This window comes from Zonotrichia albicollis, chromosome 8 (assembly GCF_047830755.1).
Source record: "Zonotrichia albicollis isolate bZonAlb1 chromosome 8, bZonAlb1.hap1, whole genome shotgun sequence".
In the NCBI taxonomy this organism is placed as follows: domain Eukaryota; kingdom Metazoa; phylum Chordata; class Aves; order Passeriformes; family Passerellidae; genus Zonotrichia; species Zonotrichia albicollis.
In genome coordinates this window covers 28,916,376-28,938,687 of record NC_133826.1, presented here as the reverse complement: position 1 = coordinate 28,938,687, position 22,312 = coordinate 28,916,376, and the positions used below count along the sequence as shown (strand labels likewise).

The following is a 22,312-nucleotide window of genomic DNA, read 5'->3' as shown; positions in this document are numbered from 1 at the left end:
AGAACAGCAGAGCTGGACAAGTTCAGCCCTTCCCAGTGCCTTGAATAAGTGGCAGTCATCAAAAGCCCTCACAGGCAGGGTGGCATTAGCACCAGCAGGGTGTCAGGCAAGGGGACACTTTTGGCAAAGGGATTTGTGGCAAAACACTTGATGTCAGCATGAGCGCAAAAAGAGGAAGTCAGGCTTAAAGGACTTGATAACCCTCTGAAGGAATGACTGCCTGGGTGGGTGAAGGAAGAGCAGGGCATGTTGTCTACCTTGGCTTGAGTCAGGCATTTGGTAGGATCTCCTGTAACCTCCTGGTAGTGGTGATGTACAGGCTGGAAAAACCCAGAGGTAGATGGAAAATTGGCTGAAAGACTGGTCCCAGACTGTGGTGATCAGTGCTGTGTGTCTGGTGGAACACCAGTAACTCATGTCACTAGGTCCAGCCCATCTGACACCTTCACTGAAGACCTGCATGGTGGAGAAATGGGCTGACACAAACCTTTTGATGTTCAGCAAAGGGAATTGCAAAGTCCTGCACTTGGGGAAGAATGATCCCACGTGCCAGTACGTGCTGGGACACCTGGAATGCACAGGGAAGGCTGGGAGGGTCCTGGTTGTCCATTAGCAGAGGGCTAATGGCATCCTGGGCTGCTTTAGGGGAAGTTTTGGGTTAGGGTGATCCTTCCCCTCTGCTCAGATGAAGCCAGACCTGAGTGCTGTGTCCAGTTCTGGGCTCTCCAGTACAGGAGCTACTCGTGAGAGTCCATTGATGATGAAAGGATTGGAAGATCTCTCCTTTTGGGAAAGATTAGGACACGTGGGATTGTTCAGGCTGGAGGAGGCAGAGGGGGAATCCTATTAATGTATAAAAATAGCAGGAGGGAGGGTGAAAAGACAGCCAGTGGTTGAACATGGACACAACCTGAAAAAGAAGGGGCTCCCTCTGAACATCAGGAAACATCTGGGAGAGTAATGGAGCACTGGTACAGCTTGTTCAGAGGGGTTGTGGAGTTTCTTTCTTGGAGATATCAAAATTGCAGAAGTTTATGGGCAACTGCTTTGAGACAACCCCAATTGAGCATGGGCTTGGACAAACTAAGCTGCCAGGAGCCTTCCAACCCCAGCCAGTCTATGAATTTGAAATATTTCCCAGCTGGGAGAGGAGCTTTATCCCTTCTCCTGAGTTTGACTCTAAGCTGTGTCCCTCTTCAAGGGGATTTCCAAACTCCTGCCCTTCTCCTCTGCTAGTGCTGGTGCTGGAGCTCCTGCAGGTAAAGGTGATACAAAAACCCCAAACATCAGCATCATGGTTTTGGTCCTGAGCATCACCATGGCTTTGGCCCTCATCTTGTGCAGTTGGGAACATGGGAAGGTGCACTTTGGCAGTCTGTCCTTGTGGAATGTGAAGCTGGCTGTCCCCATCCCTGGAAATGACAGGGCCAGGCCTTACCTGCATCCCCCAAACCTGTCCCTTCCTGTGGGACTGGTTTACATTGCTTGCCCATCTCTGTTTTTTCTGCACATTTCCCCAGATGCTGGGGGCTACATGAGCCAGGCCCAGCATGCCCAGAGTTTTCCAGGACATGTCCACCTGGGCAAGGACAAGGAGTGGGGGTTTTTGTGCCCCAGGAACGTTGGTCTCCTCCTGGAATGTGGGGTGCCTGCTCTCTGCCATCCCAATTCTCCCATGTCTCCCAGGGCACACACACATTCTGGAAGCTCACAGAGAGCAGCCTGGCTGACACCCCTGCCTTCCTTGCTGCTCCTTCCCTGGATGCCCTTCCTACCAAAAGGGCACGTGCCACAAGAACAATAAAATTCATTTAAGAAGATTCCAAAAGTTGGCTGCTCCTAGCAGGAATTTTGCTGAGTTTCAGTGACACATCTGATGCACGGGCATGCTCTGTCATGTTTAAGGAGACAGATTCCTGGCCTTTGGGATGCCTGGGAACACTTCTGGGAGGGTGGCAGGCAAGAAGAAGAGGGCATAGGCAGTGGAAGAGCCACAGGAGCCTTTGGTGGGCTGAGGCACCTTTTGTCTGGTTGTCATCCTGAAGGGAATTCACTGCTGTCTGGATGAAAACACTCCAGCTGGCATTGTTATCCAGCTACTTCCAAATATCTGCTTCTCTTCCAGTTGTGATCCTGCCAGTCTTGGAGGTTCTAAGGACAAAGGAACCCAGCAGGCCATGGGCAGGCACTGGGCACTGTCACCTGACAGGGACACATGGTCATCCATGTTAAGAGGAAAGCCAGAAGTTCACAGAATTACAGAATATCCTGAGTTGGAATGGATCCACAAGGATCATCCAAATCCAGCTCATGGCCCTGCACAGAACAGCAGAAAAGGTGGGGTTGGAAGGGAGCACAGAGGGTCATCTGGTGCACCTCTGTGCTCAAGCAGAGCCATTCCAGAACATGGCTTTGCTTTATATCCAGGTGGGTCTGGGATATCTGCCCAGGGAGACTCCACAACCTCTCTGGGCAATCTGTTCCAGTGCTTGATCACTGCACAGTAAAGTTCTTCCTTGTATTCACGTGGAACTTTCTGTGGATCTCCTCCCAGTGGCCGGCACCACTAAGAGCATCTTGGCATCTCCCCTTTGGATATTTATACACATGAATGAGGTCTCCTCATGCACAGGGCAACCCCGGAATCACACCGTGTGCCAAGTTCGGGCACATTGAAAATGCATCACCCACAGCGAATGAGAAGTGGTGCTAATCTGGAATTGTGGAGGGATAGGCGGCCCAGGGAAGTGATTATCCCTTTGTACTTGGCATTGGTGAGGCTGCATTCAGTTCTGGGTCCCTCACTTTAAAAAGGACCTTGAGGTGCTGGAGTGCGTCGGGAGAAGGGGAACAAGGTTGGTGAAGGGTCCGGAAAACACCTGAGGAGCGGCTGGGGGTGTTCAGCCTGCAGAAGAGGAGGCTCAGGGAAGAGCTCATCGCTATCACCCACCTGACAGGAGGGTGCAGCCAGCTGGGCTCGGGCTCTGCTGCTGGGAGAACAAGAACTGCCCAGCTGAGACAGGGCAGTTCAGCTTAGAGACCAGAAAATAAAAATCACTGTCAGGGTGGTCAGGCATTGAACAGGCTGCCCAGGGAGGTGCTGGAGTCGCTGTTTAGGAGGCGTCTGGACCTGGCGCTGCTTTAGCGCTTCCAGCGGCCGCGCAGAGCGCACGCCTGGGCCCGGTGTCATTTTAAATCCCTCTCCCAACGCTGCCCGTTCTGATTCTCCGCCAGCACCCGCGGAGCCCTGTGCCTGCGGCAGCTCTGCCCCTCGCTGGGGGCTCCCCACGGGCTCCCCCTCACGGCCTGAGGGCCGGGCCGCGCTGAGGCGGCGGCTCCGGGGGCGGAAGGGGCGGGCGCGGCTCGCCGGCGGTTGGCGGGGGCCGGGCCGCTTCCTGCGGCTGAGGAGGCGCTCGGGCGGCGCTGCGGGACCGCGGCTCGGCGGTGGCGAGGAGCCCGCGCCCGGCGTGAGTGAGGCGGCTCTGCGGGCCGGGGGGCGCGGGGTGGGCCGGGCAGCGCTGCCCGGGCGGGCTGGGGCAGCGTGGGCTCCGCGGTTCGGCTCGGCACAGCTGGGCTGGGCTCGGCGTGGCCCTTCGGCCCGGCCCGGCGGAGAGGTGCGGTGCCCGTCCCGCAGGAGCTGCCGCCGGCCGAGCCGAGTTGTGCCGCGGGGGCTGCAGGGCCGGGCTGTGCTGGCAGAGCCGCCCCTGAGCCTGTTGCTGCCGCGCGGACAGCGCGGCTTAAATGCCTTTATTTTGCTTGTATATGCGTGTGTGTGTTTTCCCCTCCTCCCCGGTTTTCAACGTGGGTTTAAGGGGATTAAATCTGATGCAATCGGGGGGCTAAGAATAGCCTGCTGCACGTTCCCTCGCGTGTGCGGGGTGCTCCGGGGGCCGCTCGGCGCTGCCGGCTCACGGGACAGCCCCGGCGGGACGCGGCCGTGCCCGGTGCCCGGTGCCCCGGCGGGATGAGGCGGTGCTCGGTGCCCCGGCAGCCCCGAGCTCCCCTCGGAGTCGCTATGCAGTGCCCTAACCGGGAGGAATCGCCTGTCTTTATTTGCAGGGAGCTGCCAACCTGAGTAATTTGCAAGTGTGGCAGACAGCAAGTCTGAGCTTATTCTTCATTAGCCAGCTCCGCTGGTGTGTCTGGGATAATGCTCCTAGAGAGTGCTGCCTGTGAAATAAGGTTCCAGTCTGACAGTCTCAGTCTTCCAAAAATGATCTTTTTTTTTTCCCTAAATTTAATTATATTTTTTTCCCTCTTGTGAGTGCTACTTGTGTTTATTTTAAGGTTTATTTCATTCTCATTCTGTCATTGCTTTTCCCATAGTTCAGTGGTTGCTCATTTCTGGAGAGGTAGAAGCCTGTGACTATCAGTGTGGAAGCAGAACACCTTTCTGTTCTTTTAATGGATTTTTACAAAAAAGTTAGGCTTATTGCTTTGAATAATAATTGAATTAAATGTATTCCTAAGTGAATAGCTATCAAAAATGAAATTGGGTGAAGCGATGCCCTTGTAAAAAGGGTTAATTTACATTAGAATTAGAAGTTAGTGGTTGAATATGAAAGGCCTGTGCAGTTTGCAACTGTTATTACTCTCAGAAAATGAATATTTGGAGTGGAAGTGTAGCGAACGTCAGGCAGCATCATTCATCTTTGCAGATGTAGTAGCATTATTAGCATCCCTCTTACCTCTGGGGCACAGTTATCTTCAATTTCCAGACACAAGTTTTATCTTCTATCAAATCCTGGCTCTGCAGTGTAGCTGGTGAGCAGCGCTGTGCTGTTTATTAGGTGCCAGCCTGCCTTAAATCTCTGCTAAATGTGTGAGGGAGAGATACCTCCTGGCTCCGAGCAAGAAGTGACAGTGAGCACCCTGTCACTTCAGATATTTTTCCCTTTGGTAGAACAGTTTTAAGGATTCAGGGAGGCAGGCGGTGTGCTGACTTTATAATGTGTGTGTTCTGTTTGGTGAGGAATCTTTGTGCAGCTGTGGTGGAAATGTTTTGAATGCTGGTGATGTTTTCTTCTGCTTTATTCTCTGCAGTCCAGGTGTTGTTAATCTGGGATGTGAATTTATAACTGGACAAGAGCTCAAAGGCACATTAGGACTGAAGAGGGGAAGGAAGGTTATTTTCACTTGGAAATTGTTGGTTTCCTTAGTTTTTACAGAGACAGGGTAACTGAGAGATGTTTTAAAAGATTTTATTCTGTTTTCAGTCTCTATCAATAGTGAGACACAAGAGATGTAAAACTTAACACCATTCTATCAGAATACAAGAAAGATATCAGCTCATTTGTAGAGACAGAGCCTAGCAAAGCATTCCATCAAAAATTAAAAGCAACCCATAAGAAATCACCTTTTTTTTTTCTCTTTTTTTTCCTGTTGGATCAGGTCTTGAAGTGTAGGGTGAAGGTTTCTCTTCACGGTGCATGGACGGAAAGCCAATGCGCAGGTAAGACACAAAAACAGTTGTTCTTCTCTTCCCCAAACAGGATAAATCGTGTGAGTTGGTTTGCTGTGTGCCTGGACTGTAAAATCTTGTGTGGCTTTGGATATTTTTTTTTTTTTTTTTTAAGCCTGGCTATGGGGAATTGGGAAATAAATCATTCCTCTTTAGTCCTTTCTTAAATGTATTTAGTTTTCAGTATTTACAAGGCCAGGTGTCTTTAAGGAAGAGTATGGAAGACAAGTTACTCTAATTCTGTTGTTCTCCATCCCTTTTTCCACTTCCCCCATTTACTATCATCTTTAAAATTCAGTATTTAATTACTTAGGTATCAAAGCTGTGCAAAATACACTGCCTAGGAATAAATTTAAACTTGATTTCCAAGGGGTATTATTTTTCCCTTAAGGAAGGGAGTTTGGTGAGGTCTTGGGTGAAAAGGAGATTTCCTTTTCTAATTATGGATGCCAGCTGCCTGAGTTCTAATGAGCTGGAGATGCAGCTGAAGTTTAATTCAGGGGAGTTCTTGCTGTGGTGGTGTCAAAAACATTGTCTCTCATAGAGGGAAGAGTTGTCACAGTAGTTCAGCATGATGACAGGTTTGCAAACATGGTTCCCTTCTAGTTCTTGTTGATTTTCCTTGCTTGATGGCAATCCCACAGCAAAATTTAGCAGCAGATGCATTTCTGTACAGGATACAGGCTGTGTGGAAGCAAAGTTGCCTAAAGTTCTTCACCTCTAAATGGATTGGGGAATACTCAGGCAGCTTGCTTGGTCTGTTTGTGCTCTTTGGGATGTTGAAAGAAGGAAAACTCTTTTGTGGGTAAATCTATAAACATTCATGCAAGGGAAGGCAAGGCTTTTAACCATAGATGAATCTATAGAGCATTCTTAGCCACAGAAACCATTAGCCTGGGTTCTGTGTAAGGAGGCAAGAAGTAAGGAGCCACTTAAACCCTTGAAGAATGGCACAATGCCGTTTTAATTAAATGCATTTTAATGAATTTAATTTGCTGTGCCGCTGCTGCAGTTCAGCAGTGAGTAAACCTGGGACATGACAGAGGCTGGGCCTGGGTATTGTGCTGCATTTTTGCCAAGATAAGAAACGGGGTTTGGTTAGTGAGGAGCTGTATGTGACTTTTACAGTGAATTCCTTTTCCTCCAGGATGGATTAAATAGCAGATGAGCTTTCTTTCATTGTAGTCCTCTTCAGTAGAAATTGTTTAAATCTTAACCAGTTTTTTAGGTTTTGATGTTTTGCTCCATTTATCAAGATATTTTTGCAGAATGACATAAAATTGATAACTGGCTTGGCTTGTGTTCTTGCTTTCTCCCTCCTTTTTGTGTTCCTGATGGGGAAATTGAGGTTCTAAAGTTGTTTCTGTGCCTGCTCTTTTCTGTGTCACACTGAGGCAGAGAATTCATGTGCTGGAGTTGGTGTGTCTGTTTGTGGGTTTGTGGCCTTGGATTTGCTATTGTGGAAGTTCTGGCTGCCACTCAATTTTAGTGTTTGTGGGGGGCAGCAGCACAGAGCTGAAGAAGTGGAGGTTTGTTATTATTGCTGCAGCCTGGCCTGACAAGCACATCTCTGCTGTGAGCTGTGGACTCCAGTTCTGGAGCACACTCACCTGTTTTAAGGGCTTCAGTGTGGCTTGTTAAAATCTCTGTTTGTTCTCCTCCTATTGCCTGTCTTAGCAGAAAATGATAAAAGGTTCCTGATTAGATTTTGAGCACAGATCTTCCTATGAACTCCAGCGATGCAGATGGCAGAGCACTTTCTTTTATCCTTTAACTCAGGGCTCTGAAGCCAATTTAACACCCCCACGTGAGGTGGGGCAGAAAGGAGAAATAATGATCCACAGCTCTGCCTGCCCAGGTGGTGCCTCAGGTTTGAGCTTTTAATGCTTTTTAGATTCTGGGCTGCTTTAGTGTGTGAGTCTGAGCTTCCTATGAGCTCTCTGCACACAGTAGGGAGACAAAACAATTCCTGCTCTAGCTGGGGACCAAGGACAAATGATCCAAATCTCAGGCCCAAGAGTATAAACAACATGGGCTGAAGAGAGAAAAACAAGAAAAGTGGGACTTCATGGACTAAAGCTGTAATTAAGCCATTAACTCCAATACACTAATAGACCAAAACTTATAAAAGTGAGAGACCCTGTGGCTTGACCAGTAATGGGTTAATAAACACAGTGAGATGGTATCAAATGTGTACAGCATTCAGAGGGGAGGAGGAACAGCTTGAACAGACAAGGAATTCCAGCTATTCCTGTCAAGATTATAGCAGGGAACGCAGAATTGCTGCTGCAAACAGGATTTACCCTGCATTAGGAATGAAGGGGTGGCTGGGGCAGGCTGTTCTTGCTCACTCTCAGCAAGAGAATGTGGCTTTGCTGAGGGGAAAAACAAGGCAGCAGGGACCTCTGAGTGAAGGGCATGGTCCCAGAGCACCCAGACAAAGGGGGCAGAGCAGATCTGATGGCCAGGGCCAGACAGGAGTCCTGCACCCCTTGGGCAAGCAGAGGTGAGGAAGGAAGCAGGGAAATCAGCTCAGGATGGGTGGGTGCACAGTCAGCTGCAGACACATCTTCAACACAGCTCAGGCACGAGGGCTTGAGCAGCTCCCAAACAAACTGGGGAAGCTCTCCCAGCTCTTCCTCACTCAGCTTTTTCCTGGCAGCCTTTTCCCAGCTTCCAGCTGTGCTGGATCAGAGCAGCCAGACCCAGCAGGAGGAAGGAGGCTTCAGATCCTGGTTGTGCATTCAGGAGTTATCTAACTACCTGGACATAGCTCTTGCCCAAAACAAGCTACAAAAGGCTCAGGAAGGTTTTGGAAGGCTCCAGTAATGACCTCCTCTTTCAGAGTATGGGCATCCTCAGTTTCACCCTGACTAGGATGTCACGATGTCACATTTTCCTCAGTCAGAGTGAAATTGAATTTTCTATTCTTGGTCAGTAAAATTCAAACCAAGCAATATAAATAGAGGCAAACACACCAGGTCCTTGTTGGTTTCCTTTTGTGTAATGTAAAATAGTATTTCAGTCATGTTTATCTGCTTGTTTGCATAACTTTGTTGAGGAAACTTACTGGAAACCTTACTAGCTGGGCAAGAAAATGAATCAGTGGTATTTTTCCTGATAATCAGACTTCTAGCTAACTTGATGCCTAGGGTACTGATGCCACAATAAAGCATTTCCATTTACTTGGTTGGCATGTTGTGGTGGTGACTTTTCTTGCCAAAGGCTGGGCCAAGTCAATGGCCCTTGTTCTTGCAGCTCTGTAATGAGTGTAGGAACTATTTCTTAATTTCAAATCAAGGCATTGACAGAAATCACTCCCAGTTTGCTTTGTTATTTTTATTTGCTACTAAAATCTCTTGCCACTGAAATCCACTCCAGCAATACATGATTTTTGGATTTCAATTGATGTTTTTAGCCTGAAATGTGTGTTTCATAAGCTTTAGGTCAGCCTGTTGTTTTCTGCTGAATTGTGTTAAAGCCTGTTTGTAATCTTGTGCTAAAACACACATTGTCTTAAAAAATACAGGTTTGAAAGTTAAGATGCTCTTATGACAGCATGGGAGGGAATTTTCCCTAGGTATGTGTTATTAGGTATTTTTTTTAATACCTAATACTTTGGGAGGAGCTGCTGTTAGGATGGATGTCTCATACATGCCCCTGTTAATGAATGAAATTTTGGGCATTAGTGGAATAAAATGGAAGCAGAGCAGCCTGTTTATTTAGCTGACTTAGTGTTGCAGACTGCCTGTGTTCCCATTTGTACTTCTCAGCAGTGTGCTACAAAAACTGATCCTTTGTCAGCCCTTTCTTAATCCCATTGTATTTGCTGATTTCCCCAGCCCGGCATTTTGATGGAAGCTAATCCCAGAATATCTGCATAGCTGGGTGTGAATGTTTTTATCCACATTTCCTCTGAATCCTCAGCCCTCCTTAATCACCTTGGCTATTCAGGAGCAGCCCTGAGTTGTGTGTGGGGGGAGGCAGCTCCCCTGCCATGTGAGAATCAAGTGCTGCCTTCTGTCTTTCACACCTCTAAGCTACTGACTCATCATTTCATTCTCTGTGCATGTTTATGCATAATGCACACAGAATGCAGTGGAATTACAAGCTTTGTGGAGACACAAGCCAGCAGAGGTGTCCTTTAAATTCACACTTTTGTGCCTGTGTGTAGCAGCAACCTACCGAGCTTCACATCAAGCATCTGGGTTGATCTAGCTTGGAAATTCTTAAGCCAATTGATCACTGGCTTCTGTACCACCCAGAGATAAGTTATGGGTGAATCAGGAATGTTTGGTTGTTACTCTTTTTTCTGTCTATTCAATCTTCTTTAATCATTAACCAGCACTTTCTCCCCAGGAGTAAGGAGGCTGAGTACAATGCAGGCTCACAGATAAATGCTGGTGGGAACAATGCAGGGATGATTTCAGTTCTTGCTAACCAGACACCTTTTCAGTGAGTTAAAGATGTGTTCAGCAGGGCCTCATTTGGGCAGAAAAATCCTGTTCTGTCATGGCTAGGAAAGACAAGGGCTACTGCCTAAATCTCTTACAGAGGGGTTGTGTGCTTTCCAAAAGGATGCCCTGTCCTGGATGTGCACCATCTCCTCTGTGCTGTAGTTACATGAAATGGGTTTTTATTTGAAAAATGCTTCTTCTGTTCTTTGACTGACAGCCTGGTCAAGACAAACTGTCCAGAACTGTAGTAACATGTGTCTTAAAAGAGTTCTTACTGTGTTCTTTTTTTTCCTTCCAAGGGTTGGTTTGACATAGTTCAAAACACTTAATGCACAATAAAATCAACTCAGCTTGCTTAGCAAGAGCCAAACTCTACAGGGGGAATGTTTGCCACCACCTTTCTCCATCTTTTGGTAGAGGGATTAAATGACTTACCTTCTGGCCTTGGCTGCTAAGGACTGTGAAAATAAGCCAATTAGGTCAATTAATCTTCAGCCCAGGTTTCTTGGGGTTTTTGCAGGGGTACCATTCATTGTGGTTGGTGTGTGTTGCTGCAAGGGCAATTTAGTTTATGCATTGTTTGTGAGGAACTTGGCAGAGCTTTGGGAATGATTGTCAAGCCCCCCAAAGGTGAATTTGGGTTGTGAGGGACGGGAGTGGGTGGAGGAGAGTGAGAGGCAGTGTAAGAGCAGGAGGATTTGTCAGAGGTGTCAGGGAAGCAGAACGGTGATGGATGTAAAAAAGATGGAGCAGGGATAAAAATCCAAGGCATTTAAGGTGCAGAGGCTGAGCAGGAGCAAGCAGCAAAACCCAGAGGGGAGCCCCAGCTGGATCTGTGTAACCAAGATAGGAGGAGGAGGAGGTAATGGTCTAAAACATCTGAATATGATGATCAAGGACAGGGTGTGGAGGGAATGGGAAAACAGGCTAAGATGCAAGTAAATAATTTGAACTGCTGCAGAGACTGGTTTCCCAGTGCTTAGAAAGTGCATTTGACATAATAATGAGGGGAAAACATGTGAGGTGTTTTTTTTTAATTCTTTCCTTCAAGCCTGCTGCAAATTACGTTGAGCCATGGCAAAGCCAAGCTTGATTTCATTTTAACTCTTAATATGAGCACTGGGGTAGTGACAGCTCACAAATGCCAGTGGATCAGGGAAAAACTGGTAGTGGCCAGCATGTTTTGGGTCTTTCAGTACATCTTCAGTGGTGATAAACCATCAATATTCTGATATTTTGCTCAATGTCCTTTAATTGCTCTAAGTGATGCTTTTCCTTTGATATGGGAACAAGCAGCCGTTTCCTGGTTTTTCCTAATTGCCTCTGAAATTGGGAAGAGACTGTGTTTCTTCTCTGTGCCAGTAACTTAGTTTATGTGTTCTTAAGTGATTCTTCAGCTCTAAAGTTACCATCCTGACTTCCTATTCTTCCTTTTCTGGTAGGCTGATAGTGGTGGATACTTGTTTTGTCTTTTTCCTGTTTGGTTTGGTTTGGTTTTGCCTGCCTTCTGCAATTTTTGAGGAGGATTAACCTTCTTTTGACACGTGTCAGGGAGGGTGGGTTGAGTCAGGAGACTCTGCAGCTCAAAAATAATTGAAGAGGTGATGATTAAAATGAAAGATGCTCATGGTACTCTGCAGGCCATCTCGAGCTCCTAAAGTCTGTGTGACAGTTTAGTGTGTTCAGACATTACAGTGATGAGTGACCCTGTTAAAAACGTAGGTAGAACAGAGAAGTTTGGTTAAATCACAGAGCTGGAAATCCATCTCCACCTCTGCCAGAGAAAACTGCAGCATTTGACAGTGGGCAAGCCAGCTAATGTGTGCTTTGAGTCACTCTGTGAAATGGGGATAATGTGCCTGTACCACACGAGGTTCAGCTCATAAATATGTACATGTAGCTGGATATTACAGCCGTGTGTCATCGAAAGCCTATAAAAATAGCAATAAATAGAAGCCTGCTGCAAGTTGGCATTTGTTTACTTCTAAGCTGGCTTTGCTTGGAGATGGATTCCTCTTTCATGTGGTCACGTGCTTGTTTTCGTGTCCCGCCGTGGACTTACGGGCACGGCTCGTGTCTGCGTCCCTCAGGCTGGTGCTCGGTGTGAGCTGCGGAGCTGCAGCTCCCAGCTGGCTCTGAGATCCCTGACCATGGTGCTGTATCTGTATCTCCTGCGCTGCAGGTGTGCCAGCACTCGCCCAGGAGAGACCGGAATGGACGTGACCAGCCGCTGCACCCTCGGAGACCCCAACAAGCTGCCCGAGGGCGTGCCGCAGCCCGCGCGCATGCCCTACATCTCCGACAAGCACCCCCGGCAGACCCTGGAGGTCATCAACCTGCTCAGGAAGCACAGGGAGCTCTGTGATGTGGTGCTGGTAGTGGGGGCCAAGAAGATCTACGCCCACAGGGTGATCCTGTCGGCCTGCAGCCCCTATTTCCGAGCCATGTTCACCGGGGAGCTGGCGGAGTCGCGGCAGACCGAGGTGGTGATCAGGGACATCGACGAGCGCGCCATGGAGCTGCTCATCGACTTCGCCTACACCTCGCAGATCACCGTGGAAGAGGGGAATGTCCAGACCTTGCTGCCAGCTGCTTGTCTTCTCCAGCTGGCCGAGATCCAGGAGGCTTGCTGTGAGTTCCTCAAGAGACAGTTGGACCCTTCCAATTGCCTGGGCATCCGGGCTTTTGCTGACACTCACTCGTGCCGCGAGCTGCTGAGGATCGCCGACAAATTCACACAGCACAACTTCCAGGAGGTAAGGAGCTGGTGTGCTGGAATTGTGCTGTAAAATGCATCCATGTGGCCTGTGAGAGCTTTCAGCAACTCTCATTTTGTCCTTTTTTCCAAATCCTGCCTTTACACCTGCTCTGTGCCCTGATAGTGATGGGTGCTGGTAATGGGACCCAGTGATGGGTGCCAGATGTTAAGTGGGGAGGAAAGAAGAGAGAGGTGGCAGGACTGTGTTGTACCAGTGGTTTGTAAATTATGCACAGCATTTCTTCCCTGAAAGGTGTGTGGTGAGTGCAATGTTGTGGGTGCAGGTGGATTTGGCATTGAATCTGTCCTGCTTGCACAATGTTTGATTTTCCACTCCTCTTTCAGAAATATTCTGGATTCTACATGATTGGAGAGGGGGAAGGTGTTAAAAGTAAGGACAACACATCAGTAGAACCCAAGGAATTTGATGTTGAGCTCTGGGATTGGCAAAGTGGGTGTTTGAGGGAGCATGAGGCCACCTCAGGGGAGTCTTCAAATCCCTGGTTGTAGCAGAACTAGAGTTTTGCATCTATTATTCAGCAGAAGCTGTCTGAAAGTAATTCAGATGTGTAATATTGTAGCTGACCTTTATAAACTCAAGTTTCTCATCCTTTGTTAATTCTGCCTTGATGATTTTTTGGTGAAAAAAATAATGCCAGCAGCTGGTTCAGAGAAGGATCAACATAATAATTAAGGATTGTGTGAGCAATAGAGAAAAGTGGGTCTTAACTGAACTGCTGCAGAAAAATCTCCTCTTCCCACCAGCTTCACAGGGAGATCCTTTCCAAAGGGAGGAACTCCTGGTGCTAATTTATTTTCCCCAGAGAAGCAGCAGTATGGAAGTGCTGTGAGTGATGGCAGCTTGTCTCTTTTTTTCCCTTCTAACATGCAAGAAGCAGGTTGGAATTGTATTAATTTCAGTCAGGTGGTACTTAAGAAAAATCTGAGCAGGAACAACACAACTGTTGGACACAGTGAAGACAATTCTTGGTATCTGAAACATCAGTTTACTATAAAAGCTGCAATTAAATACATCTTTTCTAACCAAACAGAATTTGCTGGTAAGATGAGAGGTTTATTTTTGTAGAACTCGGTGGTTTCCCAATGCCCTACATTTTAGCTGGCCACTTCATATCCTCTGTGCTTGCTCTGCACTTCTTTTCTTCTGGATTTGTTTGGTTTTGTTTTTTATTGCTGGGATGTGGGGGAGCAAGATGCTATCCAGATGGTTGTTTATTTTCAGTGCTTGGTTGTTTTACTGGTTATTAAATCTTGTTATTACATGAGTAGGGCATGCTTACAAGCCTCTAAATAACATTTTAACAGCTTGACAGTTTTGTTTTAAAATGTTTTAGTATTAATACATGCAGCTGGCTGTTAGGAGCTGCTTGCTATGGGCTTCTTTTCTTTTGCAGTCCCTTGAAGACAACTTTGTCTTCCTTATCCCTGTTAAAGCACAAGGAGGAAAAAGAGAAGAGAGCACTCTTCCTCGAAGATGATGCAAATTATAATTGACTTGACTTAAACACAGCCTCTGGAAAAGTGAGGCTTAGATTAGAGCACTGTTTCTTTGGCCTGGGCAGGTTTTGGTGTCCAGTTCAGTGCCCCAGGAGTTGTGCAGCTCTTCATCCTTAATCATCACTTCTTTTGCTTGCACTGTTTCTCTGCAGACAGTGTGAGTGGTGCTGCTGCTTGGGATTGCATTCCTTTCTGGCAGCATTTCCCATCTGGGGAGTGGCTTGGTGATCCCTGGGGGAAGCCAGGCACTCGTCTGTTTAACCATCAGCCACTGTGGAGGTTGAAAACTGATAAAAAAGAAATAAAAAGCTGATAAAAAAAAATTGCCTTCCTGTGCAGAGGCTGTGTGGTCATTGTTCCTCCAAGCTGGCAGAAAGGAACGTGAGCTGGGAATTTCCTGGGTGCCAAGGTGAAATATTAAGCAGCAGGCAGCAGGCCAACCCATGCAGTTACTTTGAATGCAGTTTGAATTGCTTCATGTCCTCTGCTGTGCTAACCTCTGCTTCTATTAAATTTTTATGTGTGTTGCTGCATTACATCATTAACTTCTTGGTAAAGTGTTTTTTCAGTTTTTTCCATTCCTCCCAATTTAATTTGTTGCCTATAACCCCTAGTGGATTTTGTGCATCTAATGTGAAATGGTTCTATTAACATCTCCACTGTACAAGAACAGCCTTTATTTTTTTTTGTCTCTTGACATTTGTGTGTAGGGAAAAATTATATTTATGGGTGGACAAGTTGCACTTTTATCAACAGACAAAAATTGCACTCCATATTGTATAGTCTGACATGAATTCTCTCTGTTTATAAAAGCACTGATGTTCAGGAATGCTGCAGAGGAAATGAAATCCAGCCAATTCTTGTCCACTAAGCAAGTCAGTGAAATAGATCATTACTATTAGTCAGGTAATTATGAGTGTCCTTATAATTAAGCCAAAAAAAGCCAAAGCATTTTAAATAATGATTTGTTTTACTATGTAAACTAACAAGTTGCACAGTAGTAATAATTTGGTTTAAAGAAGTGCTTTGAATTTTGTGAGGCCATCAATGCAACTGGATGTCCTGAGGGTCAAAGGGAGAGGCTGGATGAGCATCTTTAACTCAGGAATTTCCACAGCTGCTGTTTCCAGACTCTGCAGAAGCTGCATTTAAAACCATCAGAGTAAAGTTTACACATAAGCTTTGTAGGAGGAAAGGAGACTATGGAAAAAAGCTGATAAAGATCTTTAATGACCAACCCAGTTCCTACTTAAAGGCTGAAGGAGTGTGTGGGCCAACCTTGCTGTGGCCTTTACTGTCCCCAAAAGCTCAGGGTGCCTAAGAACCAAGTGTGGCAACTGATCTCATTGTCCTCTTTGTTCTTTTTTTAACAATATTTTCTGTTGTCAGTAACTGGATTTTTTTTCAGTGCCCTTAAATAGCTTCTTCAGGTAATTAGAAGGACTGCACAGCTGACTGCTGTTGAGATGATCGTGTCAAAGAGTGTTTTTCTTTAATTTATGCAGCAAATTGTGAAATAAGTCATGGAATTCTAATGTGGTCACAGATGATAAGGGCAAGCCAGCATTCAGTTATTTTCTGTCCCTGAACCTTTTGGAAATTCCCAGCTGCAGACTGGGAATGCTTGCAGGGAAAGTGAGCTGGCAGTTACCAGTCAGGCCATTTCTGCAGTTTGAATTCTGATTCTTGTCCCTTTCCCCATGTGTGTGCAGGAGCTGTGGTGGTGTGTGAGCGCCCAGGGCAGTCTGAGTGACTCATGCTGTGTGAGCAGTCCCCCAGCAGCAGCCAAGGCCTCCTGAGAAACTTGGTTGCTATCTTGGATGCTGAAGGAATGAATGTGTTTGTCAGTGGCTTGACTTTCACAGGAGATCAGTCCTTAGGGGCTCTGGAGGCTCTGATTCCCTCTTTAGTGCATCTCGACTGCTGCACACTCCATGTGTGTATTTAGAGCAAATGAAGGAGGCAGGATCAGATGAGTCTCCTGAAATGTTTTCTGTTCTGCCACAAATCAGGCTTTCTGTGTTCTCTGCAATGCCTCTGGTAACTTGTTTGAGACTCTTATTTTTGTGCTCTGTTTTGCTTTTCTTGTGGAAATCTCTGTGCTCCAGTGCTGCTTTTTAGTCACGTATTTATTGCGGTTTCATTTCTGCTTTATGTATTAGACACGGCAAATGAGGAGGCTGATTTTAAGGAAAGGCTTTGTTTTTCCTGAATTTTCAAACCTGATCAGTGTGGTTTAACCCTTTAAAAGTGTTAAAGGGTGTAAAAGGCATGCCCATCCATAAGTGGCTTGTTGTGTTGCTGGGGGCTGTGTTCTGCCCGGTGCAGCAAACCCTTTATGTGTGTTGTTCTTGGAACTGATGGGGATTTGGCTTTTTACTGGCTCAGTCCATGAAGTGCTGGAGTGGTGAATGGCTCTGATGCTTTGTCCTTACTCCCTTCCTTTTTTCCTCTGCCTTTCCCAGGTGATGGAGAGTGAGGAGTTCATGCTGCTTCCTGCCAACCAGCTCATAGACATCATATCCAGTGACGAGTTAAACGTGCGCAGCGAGGAGCAGGTGTTCAACGCCGTGATGGCCTGGGTGAAGTACAGCATCCAGGAGAGGAGACCCCAGCTGCCACAGGTAAGCTTGGGCACAGAGACATTCCAGGCTGCTCTATCCAGGGAGAGAGGAAGGAGGCACGGTAGAGTGGTGCCAGAGCGCTTCTGAGTGTTGTAAAGCCACCAGAATTCTCTCTGACTCCACCTGTGTTAGGTGGCTTGCACTGTCCCTTCATCTAGGCTGGCCAGAGCCTTCCTTAGGGGATTTGTTGGATTGTTCCCAGCTAGGACTTGCCAAACAGGCTCACTCCAGCAGTCTGTCCAGACAAACCTGCCTGCACTGCTGGGAGAGTCGTATCAACACCACAGTGGAGAGGGGAAGCCTTGTTTTGCTTTGCAGTGCTTCTTTAAGCTCTGCTGCTTGATTTGTGCCTCAGCCCTCACCATGTTACAGTGGAGCTTGTCAGAATGGTTTTGTTGGAATGTGATGCTTCATCTAAGCCAAGGCATTTCACAGAGCAGAACCCATTCTGACAAAGCTGTCAGCCCAAAGCCTCTGAAGTCTGGGCTGGATGATCAAAAGAGGTGAGCATCTGCCTGCCTCACTGTTTCTGCTTTGGAAAGAGATGTTAAATGCAACTTTATTTACTGGAAAGCTTTTGAAAATGGTTTTAGGTAAACAAACCAAACTGGAAAAAGCTGCTCTTCTCAAGGCAGCTTTTAATGCTTTTATAACTGTTTGCCTCTGTCTATATGTGCTTGGGCCTTCAAATTCTCAACTCTTCTGAAAGATGTGTTGTTTCTCATTGTTCATTTACTCTGCAATACCACTCAGGTTTAAGAGAGCTAAGTGCTTGATAAAGCCACTAACTTAACTAGTGTTCAGGCAGATGTCTTGACATCTGTAATTTTCTAAAGGTTTCCAGCTGTCATCTTTCAGCTGTTGATGCATCCAGTGGATTGTCCTTTTCTGAAAACTGATTTTCTGCTGGGTATCTAAACTGGGATATTGAAAAGGCAAATGTGCTGTGAGACAAGCTGCATTCAGCTAAAATTCTCTTGTTTTCCATTTGGCTTTTTGCATCTCTGTGGGTATCTGTGGTTTCACCATAGGTGTTCTGGTTTGTGTTTCAGGTCCTGCAGCACGTCCGCCTGCCCCTGCTGAGTCCCAAGTTTCTTGTGGGTACAGTGGGCTCTGATCCACTCATTAAGAGTGATGAGGAATGCAGGTAAATCTCCTCAGCCATTTACAGGATTGAATTATGTTGTCCTCTGAAACTGTGCTCGTTTGTCACTGGTAAATGGGTGATGCCTCACAATTTTGTCTTTGGCAACTGGCAGGATAGGAGAAGCAGGAAAAATTGTTTTGTATTTGTATAATAGTTAGTGGTGTACCCTAGAAGTGGTTTTGTTCTTTCAGGTTTTCAGTGAAATGGCAAATTTGAGTGTGCAGTTTGTCTGTTGGTAAAAGACCTTTCAGTGTATTGGTTTTCATTTTGCCTTTTTTTTTCACCCCCTTTAGTCATGGCCTCTTATTGCAGTGTAGCTCTTGCATGGCTTTCATGATGATCTCTGTGGGATCTAAAGTAGTTTTTCTAGGTACAATGTCTGCACTTTGATAGCAGAATTGAACTCTGGGATTAGAGTCTGCTCTTTCTCACACGGATAATGCAGGGAAGTTTTCATTTCCTCTTTTTATGGTATGAGTCTCACCTTTCTGGTTCTGCAGAGTTCTGTATCATCCACAAAGCACATGATCTATCCTGTGCATATTGTAAAGAAGTTCAGGGCACAGGCTAAATTATTCTCTCCCTGAATAAGCATTCATACTGGGGGAATTCCACATTTGTAGAGGGAAGGAGGACTTTTTGTTCTTTTTTGTTTTATTCAAGGGTTTGGAATATTAGGATTAGTCCAGGTGGCAAGTCATGAATGGATGGACAGTGTGAGCTGGAGAAAATAGTGATCAGAAGGGTACTATCTCCATCTATTGGTCATGTGTGAATTATGTATTTGTGTGCTTTCCAACTCCTGTTCTCTTCCGAGGCAAAACCACTGACTTCAGTTTAGCTTGAGGCAGGCTGGGTTTTTCTTTTCTGCATAGTAAGCCTGACAAATCTCTTGTCATATATATTTTTTTTATCAGTCTTTTTATAGCAAACTGTATCTATTATGAGCTGTGGCCAAGCACTGGTGCTGGTTTGCTGCTGTCACTGTGTCAGTGGCTCGTAAACAGCCGATGAGCATTGAGGTGACAGCGCGCGTTTAACCGGAGCTGCTCACGCTCTTCTCCTGTGACTTGGCAATACCTGAGGTGCATGACTAGTGCTGCCTGCTCTTCCCATCACTTCTGATTGGCCCCTTCTCCCAAGCCTGACCTCTGGGGATTAATGTTTTCCTGTCTTGCACAGGGATCTGGTGGATGAAGCCAAGAACTACCTGCTGCTGCCCCAGGAGCGGCCGCTGATGCAGGGACCGCGGACGAGGCCGCGCAAACCCATCCGCTGTGGAGAGGTGCTCTTTGCAGGTGTGTGTCCCTGCAGCTGTGTCTGTGTGTCAGCAGGACGTGCTGGAGGGGCCATCTGAGTGGCTGAGGTCACTTGGTCTGTTCTGCCTTGAGAGGAGAGCTCATCATGCTTTACATGGTTTCCTTGTGACGGGAGAGGAGAGGCTGGCACTGCTCTGGGCTCTGTGTAACCAGCAACAGAACTCAAGGGAAAGGCCTGGGGCTGTGTCAGAGGAGGCTTAAGTTGGATATTGGATAAAGGTTCTTACACCCACAGTAGAGTCTGGCACTGGAATTGACTTCCCAAGGCAGTGGTCACAGCACCAGGCCTGACAGAGCTCAAGAAGCATTTGGACAACACACCCAGGCACGTGGTGGGATTCTTGGGGCAATCCTGTGCCAGGCCAGGAGTTGGACTTTGATCCTTCCAACTCAAGATTTTCTGAATCAATGTATTTTTCCCACTGGCTTAGGCAAGGAGACTCCAGGCAGGATTTTCTGGTGGTGGTCTTCCCATAAAGTCTTCACAACCTATTTCTGATGTGACCTGTGCATTAATATTTGAAAGTTTGAGTTAACTTATGTTTCTTACTCACATGATTTCTTTGGTGCTGTGCATGCCACAGCATCTCCAAACTTCAGGCTTTTGAAAATCTCCTATTTTATAACTACAAACCTCAGAAGGAGTGACTTAGAGACGAGCCCAAAGGGGGGATTTGTGCCAGGAGCACAGGCAGTGTGTGAGCTCAGTGAGTGTTTTGTGACCCTGCTTTGGTGTTTGCTGCAGTGGGGGGCTGGTGCAGCGGGGATGCCATTTCCAGCGTGGAGCGCTACGACCCCCAGACCAACGAGTGGAGGATGGTGGCTTCCATGAGCAAGAGGCGCTGTGGCGTCGGGGTCAGCGTGCTGGACGACCTCCTCTATGCTGTGGGAGGCCATGATGGCTCCTCTTATCTGAACAGTGTGGAAAGGTAGGTCTCCATAAGGCCCCTGTGCAGAATTTCAGCTGTCAATGCTCATGGATGAATCACAGTTTGAGCAACCACTGCTTTTGAAGGCAGAGAACATATTTATTTCTGTTCTCCAAGCACAGAGTGAGCTGTCCAACACTGTCCACTTTAATTTCTCATTACACAGTGACTTTTTAGCAGCTGCTTCTGTATTTGCTTTCTATAGAAACTAAATAAAAGGGTGCAGCTTTTTAGGAATTCTGTTCATTTTTGCCATTTCCTCCTGCCTTGCACACCCCTGGTGCAATTGTGCCACAGCTTAATGGGACAAACCAAAGCCTCTGCACAAGGAAGGAATCTCTAGGAGATGGGTCTGGGTGTGTTGGAAGGAGTGCTGATCCTGGTTAACCTTCCTTGCAATTGAGGGTTTGTTTTTAGTGTTGTTGGGGAAGGTGGGGTTACAGTGAGCGTTTCTTAGATGCTGAGGGAAAGATCCTGGATTATTCTTTTTGTGAAGTGACAGCTTGAGAGTTAAGGAACCTTGGCACATAGGCAGAAGAAGGAAAATAGGTCAGTTTTAGGCCTGTGAAAGATTAAAGTCAAACAAGTTTTTACCAAGCTTCCTGTTTCTGGGAGCTGCATAGGGCAGTTCCCATGCCTGAAAGCCACATGAGTCAAGCTCTCCTACTACTCTAAATCTTGACCCTGTAACAAACTCAATGAGCTGTAAAAATACCTCTTCCCACCTTGAGCCTCCCCTTCTTCCCACCTATCTCTTTGAATGCTCCCAAATTCCCAAATAATTGTATCTCCCACATCCTGCACTTCCTTGCTATGCACTGTATTTCTTTTTCTCTGGATTCCCAAGTCCATCCATGTTTTATCTGGAAGTCCCAGTGCTGGCTGAGTTCCTGTGTGAGCTGCAGGGAGCAGAGCAGAGTTAACTCTGCTGCAAGCTACCACACGCCAGCCAGTCTCTCTCAGGAGCCTGAACCTTTGATCTCCAGCTTGATTCATCCCAACCTGCAGTTTGAACATCCCTGGAATAACATGGAGGGGATGCATTGTATCACTTCAGGGCTTTTATCCAGCTTACAAAGAGCTGTGCTGCAGTTGAAGCTCAGGATAGGCAAGTTTCACAGCCTTGTAGAGGTCCCAAGCATGGGAGAGTCTGAAACAAACCTAGGCAGATAAATTTTGCTATTTGGTGTGTTGTTTTTTTTTTTTCCAGGTATGATCCAAAGACCAATCAGTGGAGCAGTGATGTGGCTCCCACCAGCACCTGCAGGACCAGTGTTGGAGTAGCAGTTCTTGGAGGTTACCTCTATGCTGTGGGTGGCCAGGATGGTGTCTCTTGTCTCAACATTGTGGAGAGGTACTTTTTAATTAGAAAAAAAACCCAAAAAAGTGGGGCACAGCAAGAAAGAGGATCTCTTAGAGGGTGCAGCTAAAGGCAGAAAAGCTGCACCCTCTGAGAGTGTGAGGGTGAGAGAGAGGAGATAGGAACTGTACAAATCTTACAGGGATTTTTGTTTGGGGAGAATGAATTCAGTCTTCCTGCCCCTTTGTGAGGATGTCAGCACTTCCCTCAGCTCTGCTGTTTATTCTTGTGCCAGGTATGATCCCAAAGAAAACAAATGGACTCGAGTGGCTTCCATGAGCACCAGGCGCCTGGGAGTGGCCGTGGCTGTGCTGGGAGGCTTCCTCTATGCTGTGGGAGGCTCTGATGGAACATCTCCTCTCAATACTGGTATGCCTTTTGCTGTCCCTTCATCCCAGTAACTGCTTGGCCTGGTCCTGGGAGCCTGTCATGTCCCCAGATAGCTGTTGAATATCTCAGTGATCAGTTTGTGGAGTTGTTTCTTCTTTAAATATTATTTTGCCATACAATAACTCACTCTCCAGACTTGGGAGCCCCTATTACCTGCTTGCTTGTGTGTCATATTTTTTACTTCCTCAGTGCTTCATTTGGCAGTATGTCCTTAATACAATGATTTGATCATTTGCGTAGGAGTTGCAAGCAGCTTTTTTTTTCCTTGTGAATTCCTGCAGCAGCCATTTTTGCTGTAGGAAGGAAGGCGCCAAAGGTAAAACTGCTGCAGGTCAGTTTGTAGCACTGC

At 46.7% G+C, this 22,312-nt stretch overlaps 1 protein-coding gene across 3 annotated transcripts in view; it reads left to right on the top strand.

Annotated features, from left to right (window-relative positions):
• Positions 1 to 3,163: 3,163 nt before the first annotated feature.
• KLHL20 (kelch like family member 20) overlaps positions 3,164 to 22,312 on the top strand; it is a 27,241-nt gene continuing 8,092 nt past the window's right edge. Inside the window, exons 1-9 of one of the 3 annotated variants that reach the window (XM_074546421.1) lie at positions 3,164 to 3,467; positions 5,392 to 5,452; positions 12,101 to 12,674; positions 16,660 to 16,818; positions 17,871 to 17,965; positions 19,148 to 19,263; positions 20,030 to 20,213; positions 21,424 to 21,567; positions 21,809 to 21,942. In XM_074546421.1, coding sequence (XP_074402522.1) covers positions 5,430 to 5,452; positions 12,101 to 12,674; positions 16,660 to 16,818; positions 17,871 to 17,965; positions 19,148 to 19,263; positions 20,030 to 20,213; positions 21,424 to 21,567; positions 21,809 to 21,942 — 1,429 coding nt within the window. In that variant the 5' untranslated portion in view covers positions 3,164 to 3,467; positions 5,392 to 5,429. Of the gene's footprint in view, positions 3,468 to 5,391; positions 5,453 to 12,053; positions 12,675 to 16,659; positions 16,819 to 17,870; positions 17,966 to 19,147; positions 19,264 to 20,029; positions 20,214 to 21,423; positions 21,568 to 21,808; positions 21,943 to 22,312 lie in introns of those variants that run through there. The other 2 variants (XM_074546422.1, XM_014270751.3) reach the window with 2 other exon arrangements.